At 42.8% G+C, this 19,006-nt stretch overlaps 1 protein-coding gene across 3 annotated transcripts in view; it reads left to right on the plus strand.

The window, feature by feature from the left end:
* cep89 (centrosomal protein 89) overlaps positions 1-19,006 on the plus strand; it is a 114,060-nt gene that overhangs the window by 24,795 nt on the left and 70,259 nt on the right. For all 3 annotated transcript variants that reach the window (XM_034107851.2, XM_034107868.2, XM_034107859.2), the window contains exons 11-15: positions 877-980; positions 2,250-2,365; positions 12,822-13,002; positions 13,921-14,088; positions 15,149-15,290. In XM_034107851.2, coding sequence (XP_033963742.1) covers positions 877-980; positions 2,250-2,365; positions 12,822-13,002; positions 13,921-14,088; positions 15,149-15,290 — 711 coding nt within the window. The remainder of the gene's footprint in view (positions 1-876; positions 981-2,249; positions 2,366-12,821; positions 13,003-13,920; positions 14,089-15,148; positions 15,291-19,006) is intronic.

Genomic DNA, 19,006 nt, shown 5'->3' on the forward strand with positions numbered 1-19,006 from the left:
GACAGCTGATAGAACAGGGGAGAGCATATATAGAGGGGTTAACAGGTGCGATGATTAGCCTTGTCAATGGAGGGGCGTGATAGGTTTAGCTGAGGAGAGGCGCTCCCTGTCATTTAGATGCAGGGAGCAAGTATTGCCATGACGCGCAATACGGAGTGTTAGGTCTTCCTGTCTGAACTTGCGCTAAGCTTCATTTGTCTTACTTGACTTTCGTGGCTTCCGTCACAAAGCCTGAAACAGCCAATTCTATCCTGTGATCTATTATAATCTTATTTGCTCTTTATTACTTGTCACTTTGCCCTTGTCTGGATCATGTAATGATGACTGAATTTATTTGTGTGAGCTCATTGGTCAGTTTATTTTATTTTCATTTTAAGAAATTATTTAAGTCAAGTCTTACACAGATGACAAAATGAACCCCTAAATACATTAATTCCACAATCAGTAAAAGAGGAGAAATCCTGTCTTACCACACTGTCATTATTTATGTTTTGTGTTGTATAACTTACCCATTTTTCCCATCTTTCATCAAAGATATGAACTTGGTTTTGTATTCTACGTGTCCTTTTTCCGCTATTCCTATGACAAGGAGTAAAGAGTAATAATCTATTTTTGGGTTTCCTCTGATGCTTTCCCAAGTAAAAATATTAGTGGGTTAGGTTAATAGCTGTTGATATGTTTTGATCAGATCCAATGAAGTTGAGCTGCTCCTGAGCAATGGTTACCATGGTAATGTACGCCTGTTAAAAAAGTGAGCCAGCTTTGTTGTCCTTAGCTTCACTGGTGCATCTAACTGTACTTGTTAATCCTAAGCAGAGGTGGTGTAGTACATTTTCTTCCCAGAGGCCCTTATATGTCTTCGTCTGCTTTCCACAGGAGGACGTGAAGAGGTTGCGTGTTCATGTGGAGGAGGTGATCAAAGAAAATGAGAAGCTCCATAAGGATATCACAAAGATCGGAGGGGTCAGCCAGAAGAACTGGTGAGAAGATATTCATCTATGCAATGTGCATTAGTTAAGCAATGTCAACACATGTTAGGCCATCACTATTCACCCCCTAAGATGATACGTATATGAATATGTAAAAAACATATTTACATCTTCTTCTCCGCTCCTATAGTTTCCCATCACTAATCTATTCTAACTTTTAATGTTGCTGACACCTACACACTTGCAGTATCTACTCTTTGTAAGTAGCTCCATCAAGTCAGATATAGAGACATAGAGTGGTGCAGGAATCTGTCTTAAAACCAGGAAATGAGTTAGCCTTTTACCGCTCTCGGGGTCCCTCTTCTAAAAGGTCTATTTCCTTTTAACGTGTTTTTGGTTAGATGCCGGAAATGAGGTCTGTGAGTCACACAAAGCTAAAGAGCTTGTGTACCTTTTTTTATATGCCATAAAATGTGTCTTTGAGTACCCCATCGGTGAATGTCAGAAGCTTCTACAGTATGTGTCATAAAAACAAACTAAATGAGACTACTAAATGTCATCATGACAAATATTTGCCGCCTTTAGCATAGCGGTGGTGATGCACAGCCATGTGGCCATAGTGTAGCTTCTTTACAGCCTAACGTTAGGATTTTACCTCTGGCAATTGCATTTAAGCTTTAAAAATGAGTAGAGTTGTATTTTCTATGTGAAGATGTTCCTGCTCAACAAAATATGATATCATAAACGTTTGTATACTATAGATCTTGTTTTCCGCAATATTCCAAAATCCAATTGAAGTAAATCCAACCCATTGCTTTTAGTGGAGGGAGCATTTGATGCTAACTTCCAGGTCGGCCTAAACAAAAGTGTCATCACTGCACACCTCTATTTGAACCTGTTTTAATACTGTTTAGTATCTGCTGCTGCTTTCTCTGATTTCATTCAGAGATCACAGATTCATGTACAGAGACAGAGAGGAAAAAGCTTTTGAATATTGAATCAGAATTTGAATGTTGACGTTGTGAATGAAGCCTCAAGGCTACAAACTTTTCTGTACAGACCCAATTTACAAAAAATATAATAATACAATTTTATAGCAGCTTCCTTTAATAGACATAAACTCTCTTTATCTCTCAGTCTGGTGTTTATTATAATGCTTTCCTGTGTGGAGGATAGAAGAAGGATAGACATCAATATAGAAGAATTGAATATATTGAATATATATTTTTAAGGTTTTTTTATGTGGTCTGTAAAGTATTCAATTACAGGTCATATGTATGACAATGTTTTGGTTTTTAAAAAATCTCTCTTTTTCTCCAGTCATCAGATACAACAGCAGGCCCTCCTGGTTCTGCAGGAGAACCAAGTTCTGCTGGATCAGCTGGAGGCTCAGCACGGAAAGGCCAAGGCCAGCACCAGCAGACACCAGGCTGAAGGTACAACGACTAACCCTAAGCAAGGCAGATTATGTTTTAGTTTTTTTTCACATGTAAAGTTAATTACAAACAATTATAGAAACAAGTCAAATAAAACTGTTTTCATGCTATAAATGATTACTTTATATCTTAAAATGTGCCTTTCCAGAGTGAATGAAAATGTCCCGCTGATTTTGCTTTTGAATTTGAAAAGGAGGTTGTGAAGCAAAGGATAAATGAAATCTGACGTCTCCAGCATAAGCATCAGAGTATCAGCTTCTGTGTTGGGATAATGTGTAGCAGCCTGGTGTCCTGCCAGATGCCTGCATTTAATAAACTGTGAGCTGTGGACAACAGATTTAGATCACTCGTAGACATTTACTGATCAATTCAGACTGATCTTCAGATGTTCCTGAAGTTATCAACATTAAGCATTATATTATAAAGACTAAAACCCCTCCAGAGGGAGTTTCTCTCCCACACTCCCCCAGCAGCCTGAAACGCTTCCATTGGACTCCTTTGTTTACTTGTGTTACATAATGACATCACTATGTATACATTCACGCTTCTATTGGCTAGCACGCCAACATATTGTACGTAATCGGCGAAGTCTCGGGACATCTCTAAGCAGTTGACCAATCACAGCAAAGCCGGCCAGCAACCAATCAGTATGAGGAAAATAAAGACCTTTTTGAACATTAAATCACGTAAACATGTCACAGTAGAGCAGTGGTTCTCAAACTTTTTCTGTCAGGCCCCCCTTTGGAGAAAAAAAAACCACGTAATGGGCCAAATTAACATTTATTAAAATACATCAATATGAACGTGAGCATTCCTTTGCTAGAACAGTGATAATAAAACAATGCTCCATAAGTCTGTGTGGTCAAAAAATAAATACATTATACAATTGTGCAATCCCTTTGCTAGAACAATAAGTTATAATACTTTTGCAATCTATGCAAAAAAATGAAAAGAAAGAAAATGCTGATATTTGGCAAAGTGTGTCTGATCACAGCATTAGTGTCTACAATGAGCCTGCTTTGCACTGCACATTTCTTCAAAACGGGGTTGCTGGCTCAGTGGCGGCGCCAGAGATTTATTTTGGGGGTGCTGTGGGGTAGCTTGACGTTTCATAGAGGGTGCTCAATCATTTAGGGTTTCCCATTAATGTACCGGTCGCTACAGTGGAATGTTCTACTGCAACAATCCCCACGCAAATACACAGTGTACCCACGACTGTTACAATGAAGGCTCGACAATCAGCTCACGGCATATAGGTGTAAGCAGGGGTCAAGTGCTATTTTTATAGGTGGTGAGTGGACCTCACATCCTCTAGGGCAGGGGTCACCAACCTTTTTTAGGGTGAGGGCTACTTTCACAAAATAAAACAAGTCGTGAGCTACTTTTACTCCTCTATTTTTTTCTTTTTTGCAGTGTATATATTTAGCACATTTTAACTTTATTATATGCTTACCTTTAACCTTTGTGTGCTGTTTGGGTCTGTGGGACCCGTTTTCAGTGTTTACTAAAATAACATGTTAATTATTTTAACCTGCTTTATTTGGGGGGTGGACCTCACCTCCTCTAAGGGGGTCCACACCTCCTCCAGGGGGGGACCTTACATACTCTCGGGGGGGTCCGATTGCACCCTGGGAAGATTTTTTTTTAAATGTTGAAGTTAAATGCATCAATTAGCACTTTGAGCACAACATGCATTTATGGAAACAGCTCTCCACACTCATATGAAACGGAGCTGTATACTTTTAAATAATCCAAACATCTTTAGAATACAAAATAATTTAAACTTGTTTATTCTTATCTTATGTTACTAATTAGCATTCTTTCTTTCTATTTATGCATATTTTACTAATCACTCACCTTTTAAACTGTTTTTTTACTGTCCTATAGTACACACTGGAATGATTTCTTTCTATATCTATATTAAATAGATAAAGGTATGCTCTCTCTCTCGCTCTCTGTCTTGCTCGCTCACAGAGGCTGTGTGTTCCTCCGTGGCGATGACGGCTTGCGTTAAAAAATAATAACAAACGGGATTTCTAAAAGTGGGGGGACATGTCCCCCCTGTCCCCAGTGGAAATTACGTCATGCACGTGTGTGCGTCAAGTGCAATAAATATATATGCAAGTTGCAACACAGAGTAAAACTCTGCCCCTCATGTGTTGTATAGGCTGGCATGACAGGCTGTTCAATGGGGCTGATGTGTTGTGTAGATTCTACCAGAAGGAAAATCAGCGGTGAGGTGCCGCTCCACATTGCTTTTATTCCAGACTGCAACGCTGGTCCCGCAAATCAAGCAAGAACATGATTGGTCGATATTCATTGTGGGGTGGGGGGAGGAGGGGTGTATATAGATAGATATAGAGTCGTAGTAAGTAGACAGAGTTCGCTATGATTGGGGTGTCGTTTATGCATAGGGTAGATTCTTTTAATTACATTTCCTTTTTTGTTTTGTGTATTTTTTACATTTTGGATTTGCTTGGTAAGCTATTCTTAGAACATGCCCGGCGGGCGACTCACGTTGCCCCTGCGGGCGACTAAGTGCCGGGGTAGCCGACAAGTGCCGGGGGGTCCGGGGGCATGCTCCCTTGCGAAGATTTTTTTTAAAATACTGAAGTTAAAAGCATCAATCTGGTGCACTTTGAGAGCAAAATTAAGAGATCTATGGATACATCTCTCATCATCCATTTGAAACAGAACTGTAAACAGATTTATTTTTTCCTTATGGATATTTTACAAATTACTCCCCTTTTAAACTTTATTCTTTTTTTACTGCATATCATATAGTATTTCATACCTGTTTTTCATTTATTCTTTTATTTTTTATAACTATAATGATCATATAAACTAGTGGTGCACGATAATTATCGGCCCGATATTAGGAATTATGACGTCATCCCGATAAACCCGATAAAAGTATTAATAGCCCCGATAATATACAATATATTTTTTCGGTGAAAAAAATACTGCGGTGTGGGTGGATTGGGATGAGGGCCGCTTGTTTTTCACTCGGCTCCTCCCGTTTTGCCAGTACAGTGGTATTAGTGGTTTAGGAAGAGGGGAGTTTTTCACAAATCCAGCGCTCCCTTCTCATGCCTGGCTGTGACGTAAATGGTGTGCGGCCGTGAAGCCAGGACAGTAAACAAACATGTCGTCGGTAGTATGGGACTATTTCAAAGTTTCAGAGTTAGATAGTTCGCTTGCTATTTGTATTAACAAATGCAATGCAGAAGTTCCACGAGGAGGGAAAAAGGCAACGAGCTATAATACTTCCAACCTGATTAGTCACCTGAAACATCGCCATCGCTACGATGGTGTATTAAAAGCGTACGAAGACGCCTGTGCTACTAAACTAGCGGCAAATCCAAAGCCAGCTGCAAAGGCACCGGGGCTTTTACCTATCGACGAGGCTTTTGAAAAAGGCCAGAAGTTTGCCAGATTTGTTTGGGAAAATAAAAATATGGTCTCTTTGAAGAGTCAAAACTGTTCTTGGCTTTGTTTTGTTCATAGTAGTAATTAGGGATGTCCCGATCACCTTTTTTTGCTCCCGATCCGATTCCGATCATTTGATTTTGACAATCTGTACCTATCAAGTACCATGTTTTAAGTGGTTTTTGAGTGTTAAATAGTGATGTCACTATGTTACAGAAGTAAACAAAGGAGTCCAATGGAGGCGTTTCAGGCAGGGGGGGGGGGGGGGGGGAGTGTGTGGGAGATAAACTGCCTCTGGAGGGAACATTGGAATGTTATGCAATAAAAGCTATTTAACACACTACAGCAGGGGTGGGGAACCTTTTTCCTCTCAAGGGCCATTTCAATGTTTTCAACATCCTCCGAAGGCTGTACAAATGATTGACCTCTGTTTAAAAATACTAAAATCACAGCCCATTCATTTCACCTTTCTTTCATGCTGTGTAAAGAAAAAGCAACCTTTTAATCCAGATATGGGGACGGGTGGCGCAGTGGTCTGTGCATCCGATCATCAGATCAAGGGGGAGTGCTGGGGAACTCCAGTTCGAAACCCGCTCCTGCCGCCACTGCGTCAGGCCGTTGTGTCCTTGGGCAAGACCCGGATTTGCTCCTGTGGGTATTGGCTAGTCCAGGAGTCTTACTCTGTGGACCAAGCCCTTGATTATTGGATCCGAGTGGCGGGCAGCAGTCAGACGACTCCTTCCCCTCCATTCACGGATCACCATGTGGTTCCACCGGCCCCATCCTCCCTCTCCTCCGGACGGGGGGGGCGGGGCCCGGTGTCGGCTCGGCTGCCGGGCTGACACCGGGTCCCTCTATCCGCCATCTCGGCTCTGCCGTATAGGCGGTATTCTCCAGGAACTCCCGGAGATCATCGGAAAGGCAGCCGCCTAATGAGATCTCCCCGTTCCCCCGGTTCAAGAGAGCTCTCCTCCGGATGACATCAGCGGCTGCCTCATAGCCTGTCGGTTATTAGGCAACAGGGCTCGCGGCACGGGCTTGTTTCCTATGTCACAGATACGCCTCCACACACCGTTCATTCCAACGCGCCTCAATGTCCGGTTTACGAGCCTTCTCCTAAACATCGACATGATGAGAGCCGCTGTGCAATACAGCGTGTGGAGGTGCAAGAGCCGGCTGTAACCTGTCAGTCAGCAGGCAGCAGGGCTCGTGGCGCAAGCCAGCTGTATTTAACCAGGCGGTTATTAGACAGCAGGGCTTGACGTTTACGGCCCGTCCACACAGCGGCGTGCGCTGACGCTTGCCGGCGGGCGTGTCTGAAACTCGACCAACAACCAATTACATGAATCTCCCGCCCCTAACACACAAGCAGCGGTTTGATTGATTGATTGCTAAAAGTGACGTCACCCCATTCAAAGTGAATGGGGAAGCGTCAACGCACGCCGCTGTGTGGACGGGCCGTTAAACCTGATGCTCCTAACCTGTCGGTTAGCAGGCAGCACGGTTTTTTTCCTCTGTCCCAGATGTGCCTACTACACACGGTCGTAATGAGCCCAGGGCTGTTATTACGCACTGTGTGAATAGCACTGCACACACCTCCGCTCATTCCTCAGCAGGTTTGAGCGTGAACGCGCCTCAATGTCCAGTTTACGAGCCTTCTCCTAAACAGAGACAGGATGAGAGCTGGTGTGAGATGCAGCGTGTGGAGGCCCCCTCACAGCTTTTCGGTCCGGGCCCCTCTTGGGTTGCTTCACGGGCAACGGCGGCGAGGGCTCTGACGTGGCTCGTCACCATGACAACCACAGCACATCCAGAGCATGTCGCGCGCTCTCAGAATATTACTCAGAGTGGCGACGCATGTTTTCGATAGACAGATGGATAATAATAAGCAGCAAGGCCCACCGGGTAAGCCGGCTGCTCCTAACCTGTTGGTTATAGGCAACATGGCTCGCTGCATAAATCGGCTGTCTTTAAAACCTATTGGTTTTTAGGCAGCTCGGTTTTTCTCCTCTGTCCCAAACCTACCTCCTACACACGGTCGTAATGAGCCCACGAGTGCCATTATTACAGTGAGAACAGCACTGCACACAGCTCCGCTCATCCCTTAGGGGTGTTGAGCGTGAACGCACCTCGGTGTCCAGTTTAACACTGTAAGCAATTGCTGTTATTTTACAGCCAATTTTCAACACTAACACTCTACTGGCAGCCCCCTAACCAGAATGTTACTATGAATTATTACATTTTTTACAGTAATAAACTGAAATTGTTCAACAGTATGAATACTGTATAATTTCAGTGTATTGCTGGCGTCTCTGCTGCCAGTATTTTACTGTTAATTGAAAAAATACAGCAGTATACTGTATTTTATTTTTACAGTAAGAGGCTGTAAAGTAATTTCACAGTATGAGTACTGTGGTATTACGGTGAAGTGCAGGCGTCTGTGAAGAGACTGCCGGCACTTTACTGTTATTTGACAGGAAAATGTGTAAAATGCAGCGTCTGGAGGGCTCTGGCGTGGCTCGTCACCATGACAACCACAGCACATCCAGAGCAGCTTGGCGCGCTGAGTGGCGGTGCGTGTGTTCTATGGACAGATTGAAGATAATATGCAGCAAGGCTCCCCGGTTAAGCCGGCTGCCAATAGCCTATTGGTTACTTGGCAGCATGGCTCGCTGCCTAAGCCGACTGGGTTTTTGAACTTATCGGTAAATAAAACAGCAGGGCTTACTATTCAATCAATCAATCAATCAATCAATGTTTATTTATATAGCCCAATATCACAAATGTTACATTTGTCTCAGTGGTCTTCACAGTTTATACAGAATATCAGTATGACAATACGACACCCTCTGTCCTTAGACCCTCACATCGTACAAGGAAAAACTTCCAAAGAAAACCCAGTTTAAAGGGAAAAATGGGAGAAACCTCAGGGAGAGCAACAGAGGAGGGATCCCTCTCCCAGGACGGACAGACGTGCAATAGATGCCGTGTGTAAATTGAAAAGATAATACATTTGCAACATAGGTAGTCCAAATGTTTGGAAATGCATGTGTGTATAATAGGAAGATGAATCCACGAGGATATCCATCCAGGACCACAGCCACGACTTAAGATCCAGCGCTCGCGATCCAGGACACAGGACCGCAGGATCATCCATGACTCCGGATCCCAGCGTATATAGACACCAAAAAGAAAGACATTTGGGGAAGCTGGTTTAATCGGAACATGAGAGTACACAGGTATAGACAGAGAGAAGGAAGAAGTAAGATGTCCCCCGACAAACTAAGCCTATATCAGCAAATCTAGGGGCTGAATCTAATCAGCCCTAACTATAAGCTTTATCAAAAAGGAAGGTTTTAAGCGCACTCTTAAAAACGGATAGGGTGTCTGCCGCCCGAACACAAACTGGAAGCTGATTCCACAAATGTGGAGCTTGATAAGAAAAGGCTCTGTCAATCCGTCTACCTTAAACTTTTTGGGTTTAGGCAGCATGGATTTTTTCTCTGTCTCAGACGTAACTCCTACCCATGGTCGTAATAAGCCCACGGAGGGCCATTATTACACATTGGGTGGACAGCACTGGCCACACCTCCGCTCATCCATTAGTGATGTTAAGCGTGAATGCGCGGTTTACGAGTCTTCTCATAAACGGCGACATATTGAGAGCCTGTGTGAAATGCAGCGTGTGGAGGGCTCTGGCGTGGTTTGCCACCAACCACAGCACATCCAGAGAATGTACACCTGGCGCTATCAGAGTACTGTATGGTACTCAGGGTGGCGGCGCTGTGTCTAATGGACAGATGGATGAGCAGGCGGATGGGCAGAGGATAGTCTCTGCAGTTCGCCTCTCCCCCCCGCAGTTCTACGGGATACAGGGAACCCTGTCATCCCGGGAACAGTGTCTCGCGCTCCGTGCAGAGCGGCAGGAACTCTGAAAGCTTTTTTCCAGGGTTCCTCATGGGGAAGAAAATCAGGGTTTTTTACCGGTTTTTTACTCCCGGTATTTTCTGGTCCCGAAGGAGACGGGGCGGGGGGAATGAGACCCATCCTCGATCTGTCAGTGTCCAACAAGGGAATGGCCTTCTCCCATGCTGACGATCAAACAGGTGCTGGAGTGTTCACCAGGGAGACTGTAACCATAATCCTGAAGGATGCATTCCTCCACGTAACCATCATCCCGAAACACAGCAATTTCCTGCGTTTCTCATTCCTGGCTCCACGCACTTTTTCAAAGTGGGTGGAGACGGTTGGAGCAGCTACTCAGAATGGGGATGAGTGTTATTTTACCTGGACAACTGGCTGTGGCTGGCTCGCTCCAGGAAGGGAGGAAGCGGCTTACAGACGATACAGTTCGTATCTCATCTGTCAAACTTGGGTTTCATTATCAACTGGAAGAAGAGCTGTCCTCGTCCCTCCCAGGTTATCTTTTTAACTGGGAGTGGAATTAAACTCAGCCCGCATGAGAGCGCGACTCTCACAGCGGAGAGGGGAGAAAGTGACAGCTCTCCTCCGGTGCGTCACACCCCGCGGGGCGGTGACAGCCCTCTCCGTGAGGCAGCTGTTAGACATGATATCAGCTGGTCACGTGGTGATCCCCCTGGGTCTCCTTCATAGTGAGGAGACTCCAGGTGGTTTATTCGCCTGTGCATCGACCCCGTGCGTCAGAGGAGACGCATGGTGTACATTCCTCCTTCCGTGGTTTTGGATTTGACCTACTGGAAAAATCTCCACGTCCTGTCAGTGGGGGTTCCCCTGAGCAGAGTGACGTCACACACCGCAGTGTTCACAGACGCATCTCTCGCAGGCTGAGGAACGTGCATGTCGCAGCAGTGGGCAGTGGGGGGACAGTGGCTGGCTCACATGTCTCTTCATATAAACGTGCTGGAATTACTCTCCGTATGGAAAGTGCTCCAGCACTTCGTCCCGTTGCTGTTCAATCAACATGTGTTGATTCAAACAGACAACAAAGCAGCGGCGGCCTACATAAATCGCCAGGGAGGTGTTCGATCAGCGCAGCTGCTGAACACACATCCTACACAGCCAAATGGACAGCGTTCCGTGTGGTGTGCAGGGAAAAGCCTGGACCCCGTTGGGCCCCCTGCCTCGTGCTGTCGTTCCTGTTGCTGGACAGGAATTAGACTTATAGCACGGTAAAAACATATGCTGCTGCCATTTCATCTTGCCACGTAGGTTTGGGGTCAGCACGGTGTTTAGTCACCCGCTGACAAAACGTTTTCTACGGGGAGCACAGAGACTCAGACATGTGTCACGCGCTTTGGCGCCTCAATGGGTTTCGGCTTTAGTGTTATGCGCACTGAGTAAAGCTCCATTTGAAACTTTAGATCAGGTCCCCCTGAAGTTCTTGTCAGCCAAAGTATCTCTGCTCTTGGCTTTGACATCAGCTAAAAGGGTGAGTGTTTTGTCTGCTCTCTCTGTGGCTCCGTCATGTCTCCAGATCCAAGGAGATGGCAGCTCAGCTGTTTTGCGCCTTAAACCGGCTTTTATGCCAAAGGTGATCACAAGCTCTTTTAGATCGAGAGTGATACTTTTGGATGGCTTCTTTCCTCCTCCTCACACATCAGAGGAGGAAGCCACATCTCATCTCCTCCGTCCCGTGCGCGCGCTGTCATGCTATATTGCACGCACGGCTGCTTTACGCAGTTCCCAGCGTCTGTTTGTGCATTACAGAGAGCGCTCAATAGGGCAGCCTCTGTCGGCACAGCGCCTGTCACACGGGCTGTGTGAGGCTGTGTCACAGGCATATTTCTCCTCTGAGTTGGATCCCCCGGAGAACATCAAAGCGCACGGCACCAGAGGAATTTCCTCCTCCACGGCGTTGCACGGAGGAATGGCAGTGGAAGACATTTGCACTGCTGCATCTTGGTCTTCCCCCTGTTCTTTTATTTTGAGGGATGTCTCCCATTCCTCTCTGACACACTCAGTACTGAGTGTCCTGTCAGAGTGAGTAATGTCGGGGACTCAACTGTGTGCTCTCTCTCCTGCCTGTCGGCACTTAGAGAGCTGCCCTTTTCCCCCTCTTTGATCGTTTTAACAAGTGGGACTTTGGTCTCTACTTTTTATAAACGACAGGTAGCCTATTTAGCCTACCTTCTTTCCCGTATGGAGAATGTTCATTTTTTAAATGCTATATTCCCTGGGAATGTGATGCTCCATTTACGCATGGCGAAATGGACATGGGTTATTAATTGAGTAGGTGTGTTTTTGTGCTTCTGGTAACGGACGGACCAGTGAGGCGTAGACTACATCCTGCTTCGCCCTTAACCCAATAGCGATAGCCTTAGAGGGCGAAGCCTTATACGAAATAGACTGGGGTTACGTACTGTAACCCAGCTTCTATGAGTATAGGCGCAGCCCTCTAAGGTTCGGGCCCCACTGGCTCTGCGAATAGCTGAAGAAAAGCTGTTTGTGTGGGAGCAGATTGTAGGGACTACTTCCTATTTATACGGAAGTGCGTCCGTAGGTGGGGCCCACGTCATAGGTGGGCGTGGATTAAGTTTGTCAGTGCTGCACACGTGCAGAGGGATTACCCAATAGCGATAGCCTTAGAGGGCTGTGCCTATACTCATAGAAGCTGGGTTACAGTACGTAACCCCAGTTCTCCTGCTCTCCGTCAGAACTGCACCCCTGTCAGACGCATGGCGAGACATATACCACGTGATGACACGTTAGGCTTGTGTTGTGTTCAAGGATCCCGACCTTGGCCAGGAAAAACAGGCACTCGCTTGTTTAATTTTTTTGCGGTCTAGATTTCTTTAATTTTTTTCTTTTTTGCGTGTGTTTATAAATTACCTCGAGGGCCGTACCAAATTGTCTCGCGGGCCGTATACGGCCCGGGGGCCGCAGGTTCCCCACCCCTGCACTACAGGAAAGGAAGGTTGTGCTGATTGAAAGTCTTTTATATACAGTTGGGTAGTTCCATCTACAGCAATGCGTCATATTTTCATTATGCTTTTTTCTGTTACTTTCACTTACTTTACTCCTCCATCTCTTTATCCTCTCCCTGTAGTTTCCAAGGTGTCTAGGCAGCTGATGTTGATAGAGGCAGAAAAGCAGAGTTTTCAGGAAGAGCTGGAAGAGAGCAGGAGAGAGGCGTTAAAAAACGGGAGAGAGGTACAAGTTCTGCAGGCCCGCCTGAAGGATGCCATCACCTGGGACGAACACTGTGGCATTGCTGGGAAACTCAGACGGTACCACTACAATGTCTTATTTGATCAAAAATGTCTTTCTTTAAATGATTCATAAACTGGGACACTGTTTTTTCGTGAAGTAAGGACAAGAAAGAACTTCATATTTTAAGTAGGTGACACACATTCTCTCTTGCTGTATGTTCCTTCTATGCTGTCGCCAAACATGCCAAATGCCTGCGCTTTACTTTTTTTTAGTATAGGCAAACATTTATTTTTCTAAATTAAGAGTAAATGATTATAATAATAACGAATAACTATAATTACAACAACATTAATCATTAAAATAATTTAAATCATTATTGTCATTCATTTTATAATAATTATAACTATAATTGTAAAATACATTATTATTATTGTTATTATTATTATTATTATTATTATTATTATTATTATTATTTACATCTTATTCCTTCACAACTGTTTTGTTTTTATAAATAAAAATAAAACATTTGATAAAAACATTCAAAATGAATAATGATGTTGATGATTATTATCAATACTAATATAACTTCTTGAAACACTGAATTGAGTTGCATATGTTTTCTATTGTCCTTATGTGGCAAGCTTGTGGACCAATATCCAACATTATCTAAAGCCTCTCAATATTGATTTTAATTTAACACCTTTGAACTTCATGGGATATTGAAGAAAATAGTCCACGGATAATACATTTAATTATACAGCACAGGCAGTATGACATTAAAGCATTTAAACATGTCACAGTAGAGGCACATAGTGTACAATGTAGTTCTGATGCACTTTGAATTGTCTTGCGTTGAAACATGCTGCTTGAATAAACTTGCCTTGTAAAATCCCTGTAGGCTTGTGCATTTGATAGTGATGGGACGCACTGATTTCAATAGTGTACACTGTGATGTTTTGTTAAAATATGCTGTACAATTTGCCCTTACCTCTCAGACAACTGGAGCAGCAGGAGAGTAAGAATAAGAGTGAGATGGACGACTTTCTTATCAGATTGTCCAGTCTGCAAGAGGAGAATAGGAGTCTGGCTGTGGACAAAGCCAATCTGACTGCTGATGTAAAGAGAATGGAGGCAGAGCAGGAGCTCACCAAGCAAGCTAATAGGTCATTATTATGTTTTTACTGAATGAGTCTGGGTATGAGTAACGTACATTCAATATTATTAACATGTTACATTATTTTTATTTTTTCCCAAAAATTAAATTAAAACAAGAAACAAAAAGATAGAAACAAAAACAAAATGCTGATGAAAAACGGTTGTCATGGCGGATAATCCCATCCCTAAAGACACACGCACTTTAAATGAATGCTGAGTACTCCATATTACATGAAATTGTTTCTCTTTGTTTCCAATCTTCTGACACTGTTCCGTTTAATGTTTAACTAATATGTCATTATTGTTTTCCATTTTGGAATGGTTGATGCTTCCTTATTTTTTCCACTTCTTCTTTCCCATCTTCTTATAAACAATTAACAATAAATGAACTTGCCGTCCGGTTGGTTATCTTATTTTCCCAGTATATTTAAACAGGCGAATCGTTGGGGCAAAAAAAAGCTAACAGGTAACATATTTGTGGCTTTATTTCTTCAGTGACATTGTGACATCACTATGGCACAACACTTGTGCTTCTATTGGCTAGCCTAGCGGTCCAACACACTGTACGTACGTGATAGGCAAAGGGGGGGGGACATCTCCAAGCAGTTGACCAATCCCTGAAAATGAAGAGTGGCTCTTCAACATCATTTCACATCCTACCATAGTTCAAATGTTTCTGCAGTACACGATTTATTTTGGTCCAGGATTACATTTTCCTAAAATGAGTTATGTTCTCAGGCACCTCCCTGTAAAGCTGAGCTGATCATCATGTGGACTTTCTCATTCTGAAGTGTGAAACTTGTCTGAAGGTGTTTGATTAACCAACATGTCTGCAGCCCGCTTGCATCAAGATGGCAGCGTCTCAAGAGATAATCCACCCAACTCTGTATTCTGTCCTGTTTCTTTCCCAAAACCCCTGATGCATTTTCTCTCAATCTCTTCCCTTGTCCTCCTTTTTTCTTTTACCATCTTCATTTCCTCGTCGTTGATATTTTCTCTCCGCATAATTTTCCTTGAAATCTGCTTGATCATTTATCTTCTTCTCTCTCTGATCTCTCCATCATCCAGGAAGGCTGAGAGGAAGATGAGTGTATTGAACAGACAGAAGGAAGAGTGTGTGGTGAAAGAGGAAAGGACCCGGCATTACATGGGAGCTGTCATTTCTGTGGCCGAGCACATTTCCCAGGAGAGAGACCAGCTCATAAAGATGGTACTGCTGATATTCTTGATACTGTATTCATATTTCTTCTATATCACATGGTACATATATGGTAGCATATAGCATAACATGTCAACTACAACTGACACCCTATTGAGTGGAGCAGTGATGACGTTTTTTGGTAGCAATATTATTTTTCCATTGGATTTTGGAAAATTGCAAGACAGAAGCATTTTTGATTCTAAAAGACACATTATTATTTTGTAAGCGTAATAAACAGAATAAGTAGCTAATGTTAGGCTATAAACAAACTACATCATTGTCACATGATTTCATCTCACCACCGCTAAGCTTAAGGCGGCTAATGTTTGGTGTGATCAGAATCAGAGGGGGAAGTGTACATTGTTACAGCAAAAGTAAACAGTAAGGCAAGGCAAGGCAAGTTTATTTATATAGCACTTTTCAACACAAGGCAATTCAAAGTGCTTTACAAAAAATGAAAGACATTAAGCATTAAAAAAGAAAAGCTAATAAATAAAAAAATACATGGATAAAAGTTACAGTGCAGTTTAAGATATGAATAGTTCAATTAAAAGCAGCGACAAAAAGAAAAGTCTTCAGCCTGGATTTAAAAGTAGTAAGAGTTGCAGCGGACCTGCAGGTTTCTGGGAGTTTGTTCCAGATATTTGGAGCATAATAACTGAACGCTGCTTTACCATGTTTAGTTCTGACTCTGGGGACAGAAAGCTGACCAGTCCCTGAAGACCTGAGAGATCTGGATGGTTCATAATTTAGCAGGAGGTCAGTAATGTATTTTGGGCCTAAACCATTCAGTGCTTTATAAACCAGCAGCAATATTTTGAAATCTATTCTTTGACACACAGGAAGCCAGTGTAAAGACTTCAGAACTGGAGTGATGTGATCCACTTTCTTAGTGTTAGTGAGGAATCGAGCAGCGGCGTTCTGAATCAGCTGCAGCTTTCTAATAGATTTTTTAGTGAGACCTGTGAAGACACCATTGCAGTAGTCGAGTCTACTGAAGATAAAGGCATGGACAAGTTTTTCCAAATCCTGCTGTGACATTAGTCTTTTAATCCTAGATATGTTCTTTAGGTGATAGTAGGCTGATTTAGTAACTGTTTTAATGTGACTGTTGAAACTCAGGTCAGAGTCCATTACTACACCTAGATTTCTGGCTTTATCTGTTGTTTTGAACATTGCACACTGAAGCTCAGCGCTAACATTTATACGTTCTGACTTGGCTCCAAAAACCATTACCTCAGTTTTATCTTTGTTTAATTGGAGAAAGTTCTGACACATCCAGTCATTGATTTGTTCAATGCACTTACTCAGTGTTTGAATTGGAGCGTAGTCTCCTGGTGAAATTGTTACGTACATTTGTGTGTCATCTGCATAGCTATGGTAACTTATTTTGTTGTTCTTCATTATCTGAGCCAGTGGTAGCATGTAGATGTTAAAGAGAAGAGGCCCCAAGATGGAGCCTTGAGGAACCCCACATGTCATATTTGTCAACTCAGATGTGTATTTCGTTTACCTATAGAAACAAAGTTGTTTCTGTCCTTTAAGTAGGATTCAAACCAATTTAGAACTGTTTCCGAAAGTCCCACCCAGTTTTCCAGTCGGTCTAGTAATATGCTGTGGTCAACAGTGTCAAACGCAGCACTGAGATCTAATAATACTAACACTGAAGTTCTGCCACTGTCTGTGTTTAAGTGGATGTCATTAAAGACCTTTACAAGAGCAGTCTCAGTGCTGTGGTTTGTACGAAAGCCTGACTGGAACACATCGAAACAGTTATTTAAATGCAAGAAATTACTCAAGTGTTGAAAAACAACTTTTTCAATGATTTTACCTAGAAATGGGAGGTTTGATATGGGCCTGTAATTGTTCATTACTGAAGCATCTAGATTATTCTTTTTTAAGAGTGGTTTAATGACTGCAGTTTTCAGGGCCTGTGGAAAAATACCTGAGTGAAGAGATGTGTTTACTATATGAAGTAGTTCTGAGGCCATGCAAGGCAAAACATCTTAAAAATCCTGTTGGAATAATATCAAGTCAGCAGGAGGAGGATTTCAGAAGTTGTATAATGTCCTCTAGGTTTTTATCATTAATCTGATGGAATTGTGTCATGGTGCTTGAATTTTTATTAGGTGGACACAGAGACAACATTTGCTGTTCCTGATGCAGAGGCACTGACTGCTTGTCTGATTTTCTGAATTTTGTCAGTGAAAAAGGAGGCAAAATCATTGCACGCCCTTGTGGATAGAAATTCAGAGGCTACTGACACTGGGGGGTTAGTTAGTCTGTCGGCGGTAGCAAACAAGGCACGTGCGTTGTTTTTGTTTTTGGTAATGATGTCAGAGAAGAACGATTGTCGTGCGTTTTTCAATTCCAAATTATAAAGGCCAAGTCTCTCTTTATAAATCTCAAAGTAGATAAAAGACATGCACAAAATATATCAAATAAAAAAGTTATTACAAGTTACATTCGTGAAACTTGTAAATTGATGCTTAGTAGTCTTATATAGTCACTTGTTAGCGATGGTGCTTTCACGTAGTCCTCGGACGGTGTAGAGTGGTGCAGGAATGAGTCCTGAAACCTGGAAATGAGTTGGCATTTACACAGTTCCTTCGTCTCGAAGTCAACAATTTTTTTGAACATGTTTTTTGTTAGGTGCCTAAAATATAGTCTGTGGTTAACAAAAGCTGACAGGATTTTCTCGTTTTGTTCTACGACATCGGTAACTACCCCACTGGTGAATGTACGAAGCTGTATCATAAAACGGTTGTTGCTAACAAGTGACTAAATGAGACTAATAGACGTCATCAGGCTGATCACAGGCAGGGCCGTATCCAGGATTTCTTAAATACCGAGGTCCAAACATGCTAGGGGGGTTCGGGGGGTACCCCCCGAGATCTTTGGGATTTTCATGATCTAGTTAGGTGCTTTTTAAGTCCTGTGGGGGGTCACAAAATGGATAATATATCGATTTCAAACCATGTCAGTGGGCTGACAATGTCAGCATAAATTATTTTTGAAAGTGTAATACATAAGAATCAGTTGATTGTTACTATTAATGATCTGAACATGCAGAAGAGGCTAAAATGATCACAAAACATTGTCAACATTCATTTTCCATGTCTCTCTCCTTTCCATAACCTGCAGCCTCTCCTCCATCTTCTTTAGTCTGTCTGTCTTCTTCCTGTTCATTACTCTCTCTGTCCTCTACCCTTTCTCTTTGTTCAATCTCTCACTCGTTGTTCACTTTTTGCTCCTCCTCACTTGTCGCTCCTGCCAGTGAATTAAAAGCAATTCAGCCATTTAGTTAATTTCACTTGTTTGTTTGCATTATTTTTTTTATTTAAATCAGTTTTGTTTGATTCTCAAAAGAGAACAAAGATGTAAGCAAATTGTGTTTTATAAAATTGTATGTTATTATGACATCATAACTGCAATAGATATATGTTGATTTACAATTATGCCTATTGTAAATGAAGACTATTGTTATAGATATATAGATAGATGGATTGATAGATGGATAGATAGATGGATGGATGGATGGATAGATAGATGGATGGATGGATAGATAGATGGGGTTATTAAGCCTACATTCTTGTGTGTGACTGTACCTGCAGTTCCTCCCTGACTTCCATCACTTTCTCTCTCTCTTTCTCTCTGCCTGTCCTGTCTCTCTCTTACCAACGCTGAGCTTCGACTGACGTAGTCTTTTCATTATATCTGAGTCA

The sequence above is a fragment of the Pseudochaenichthys georgianus genome, chromosome 3 (genome assembly GCF_902827115.2).
Source record: "Pseudochaenichthys georgianus chromosome 3, fPseGeo1.2, whole genome shotgun sequence".
Taxonomy (NCBI): domain Eukaryota; kingdom Metazoa; phylum Chordata; class Actinopteri; order Perciformes; family Channichthyidae; genus Pseudochaenichthys; species Pseudochaenichthys georgianus.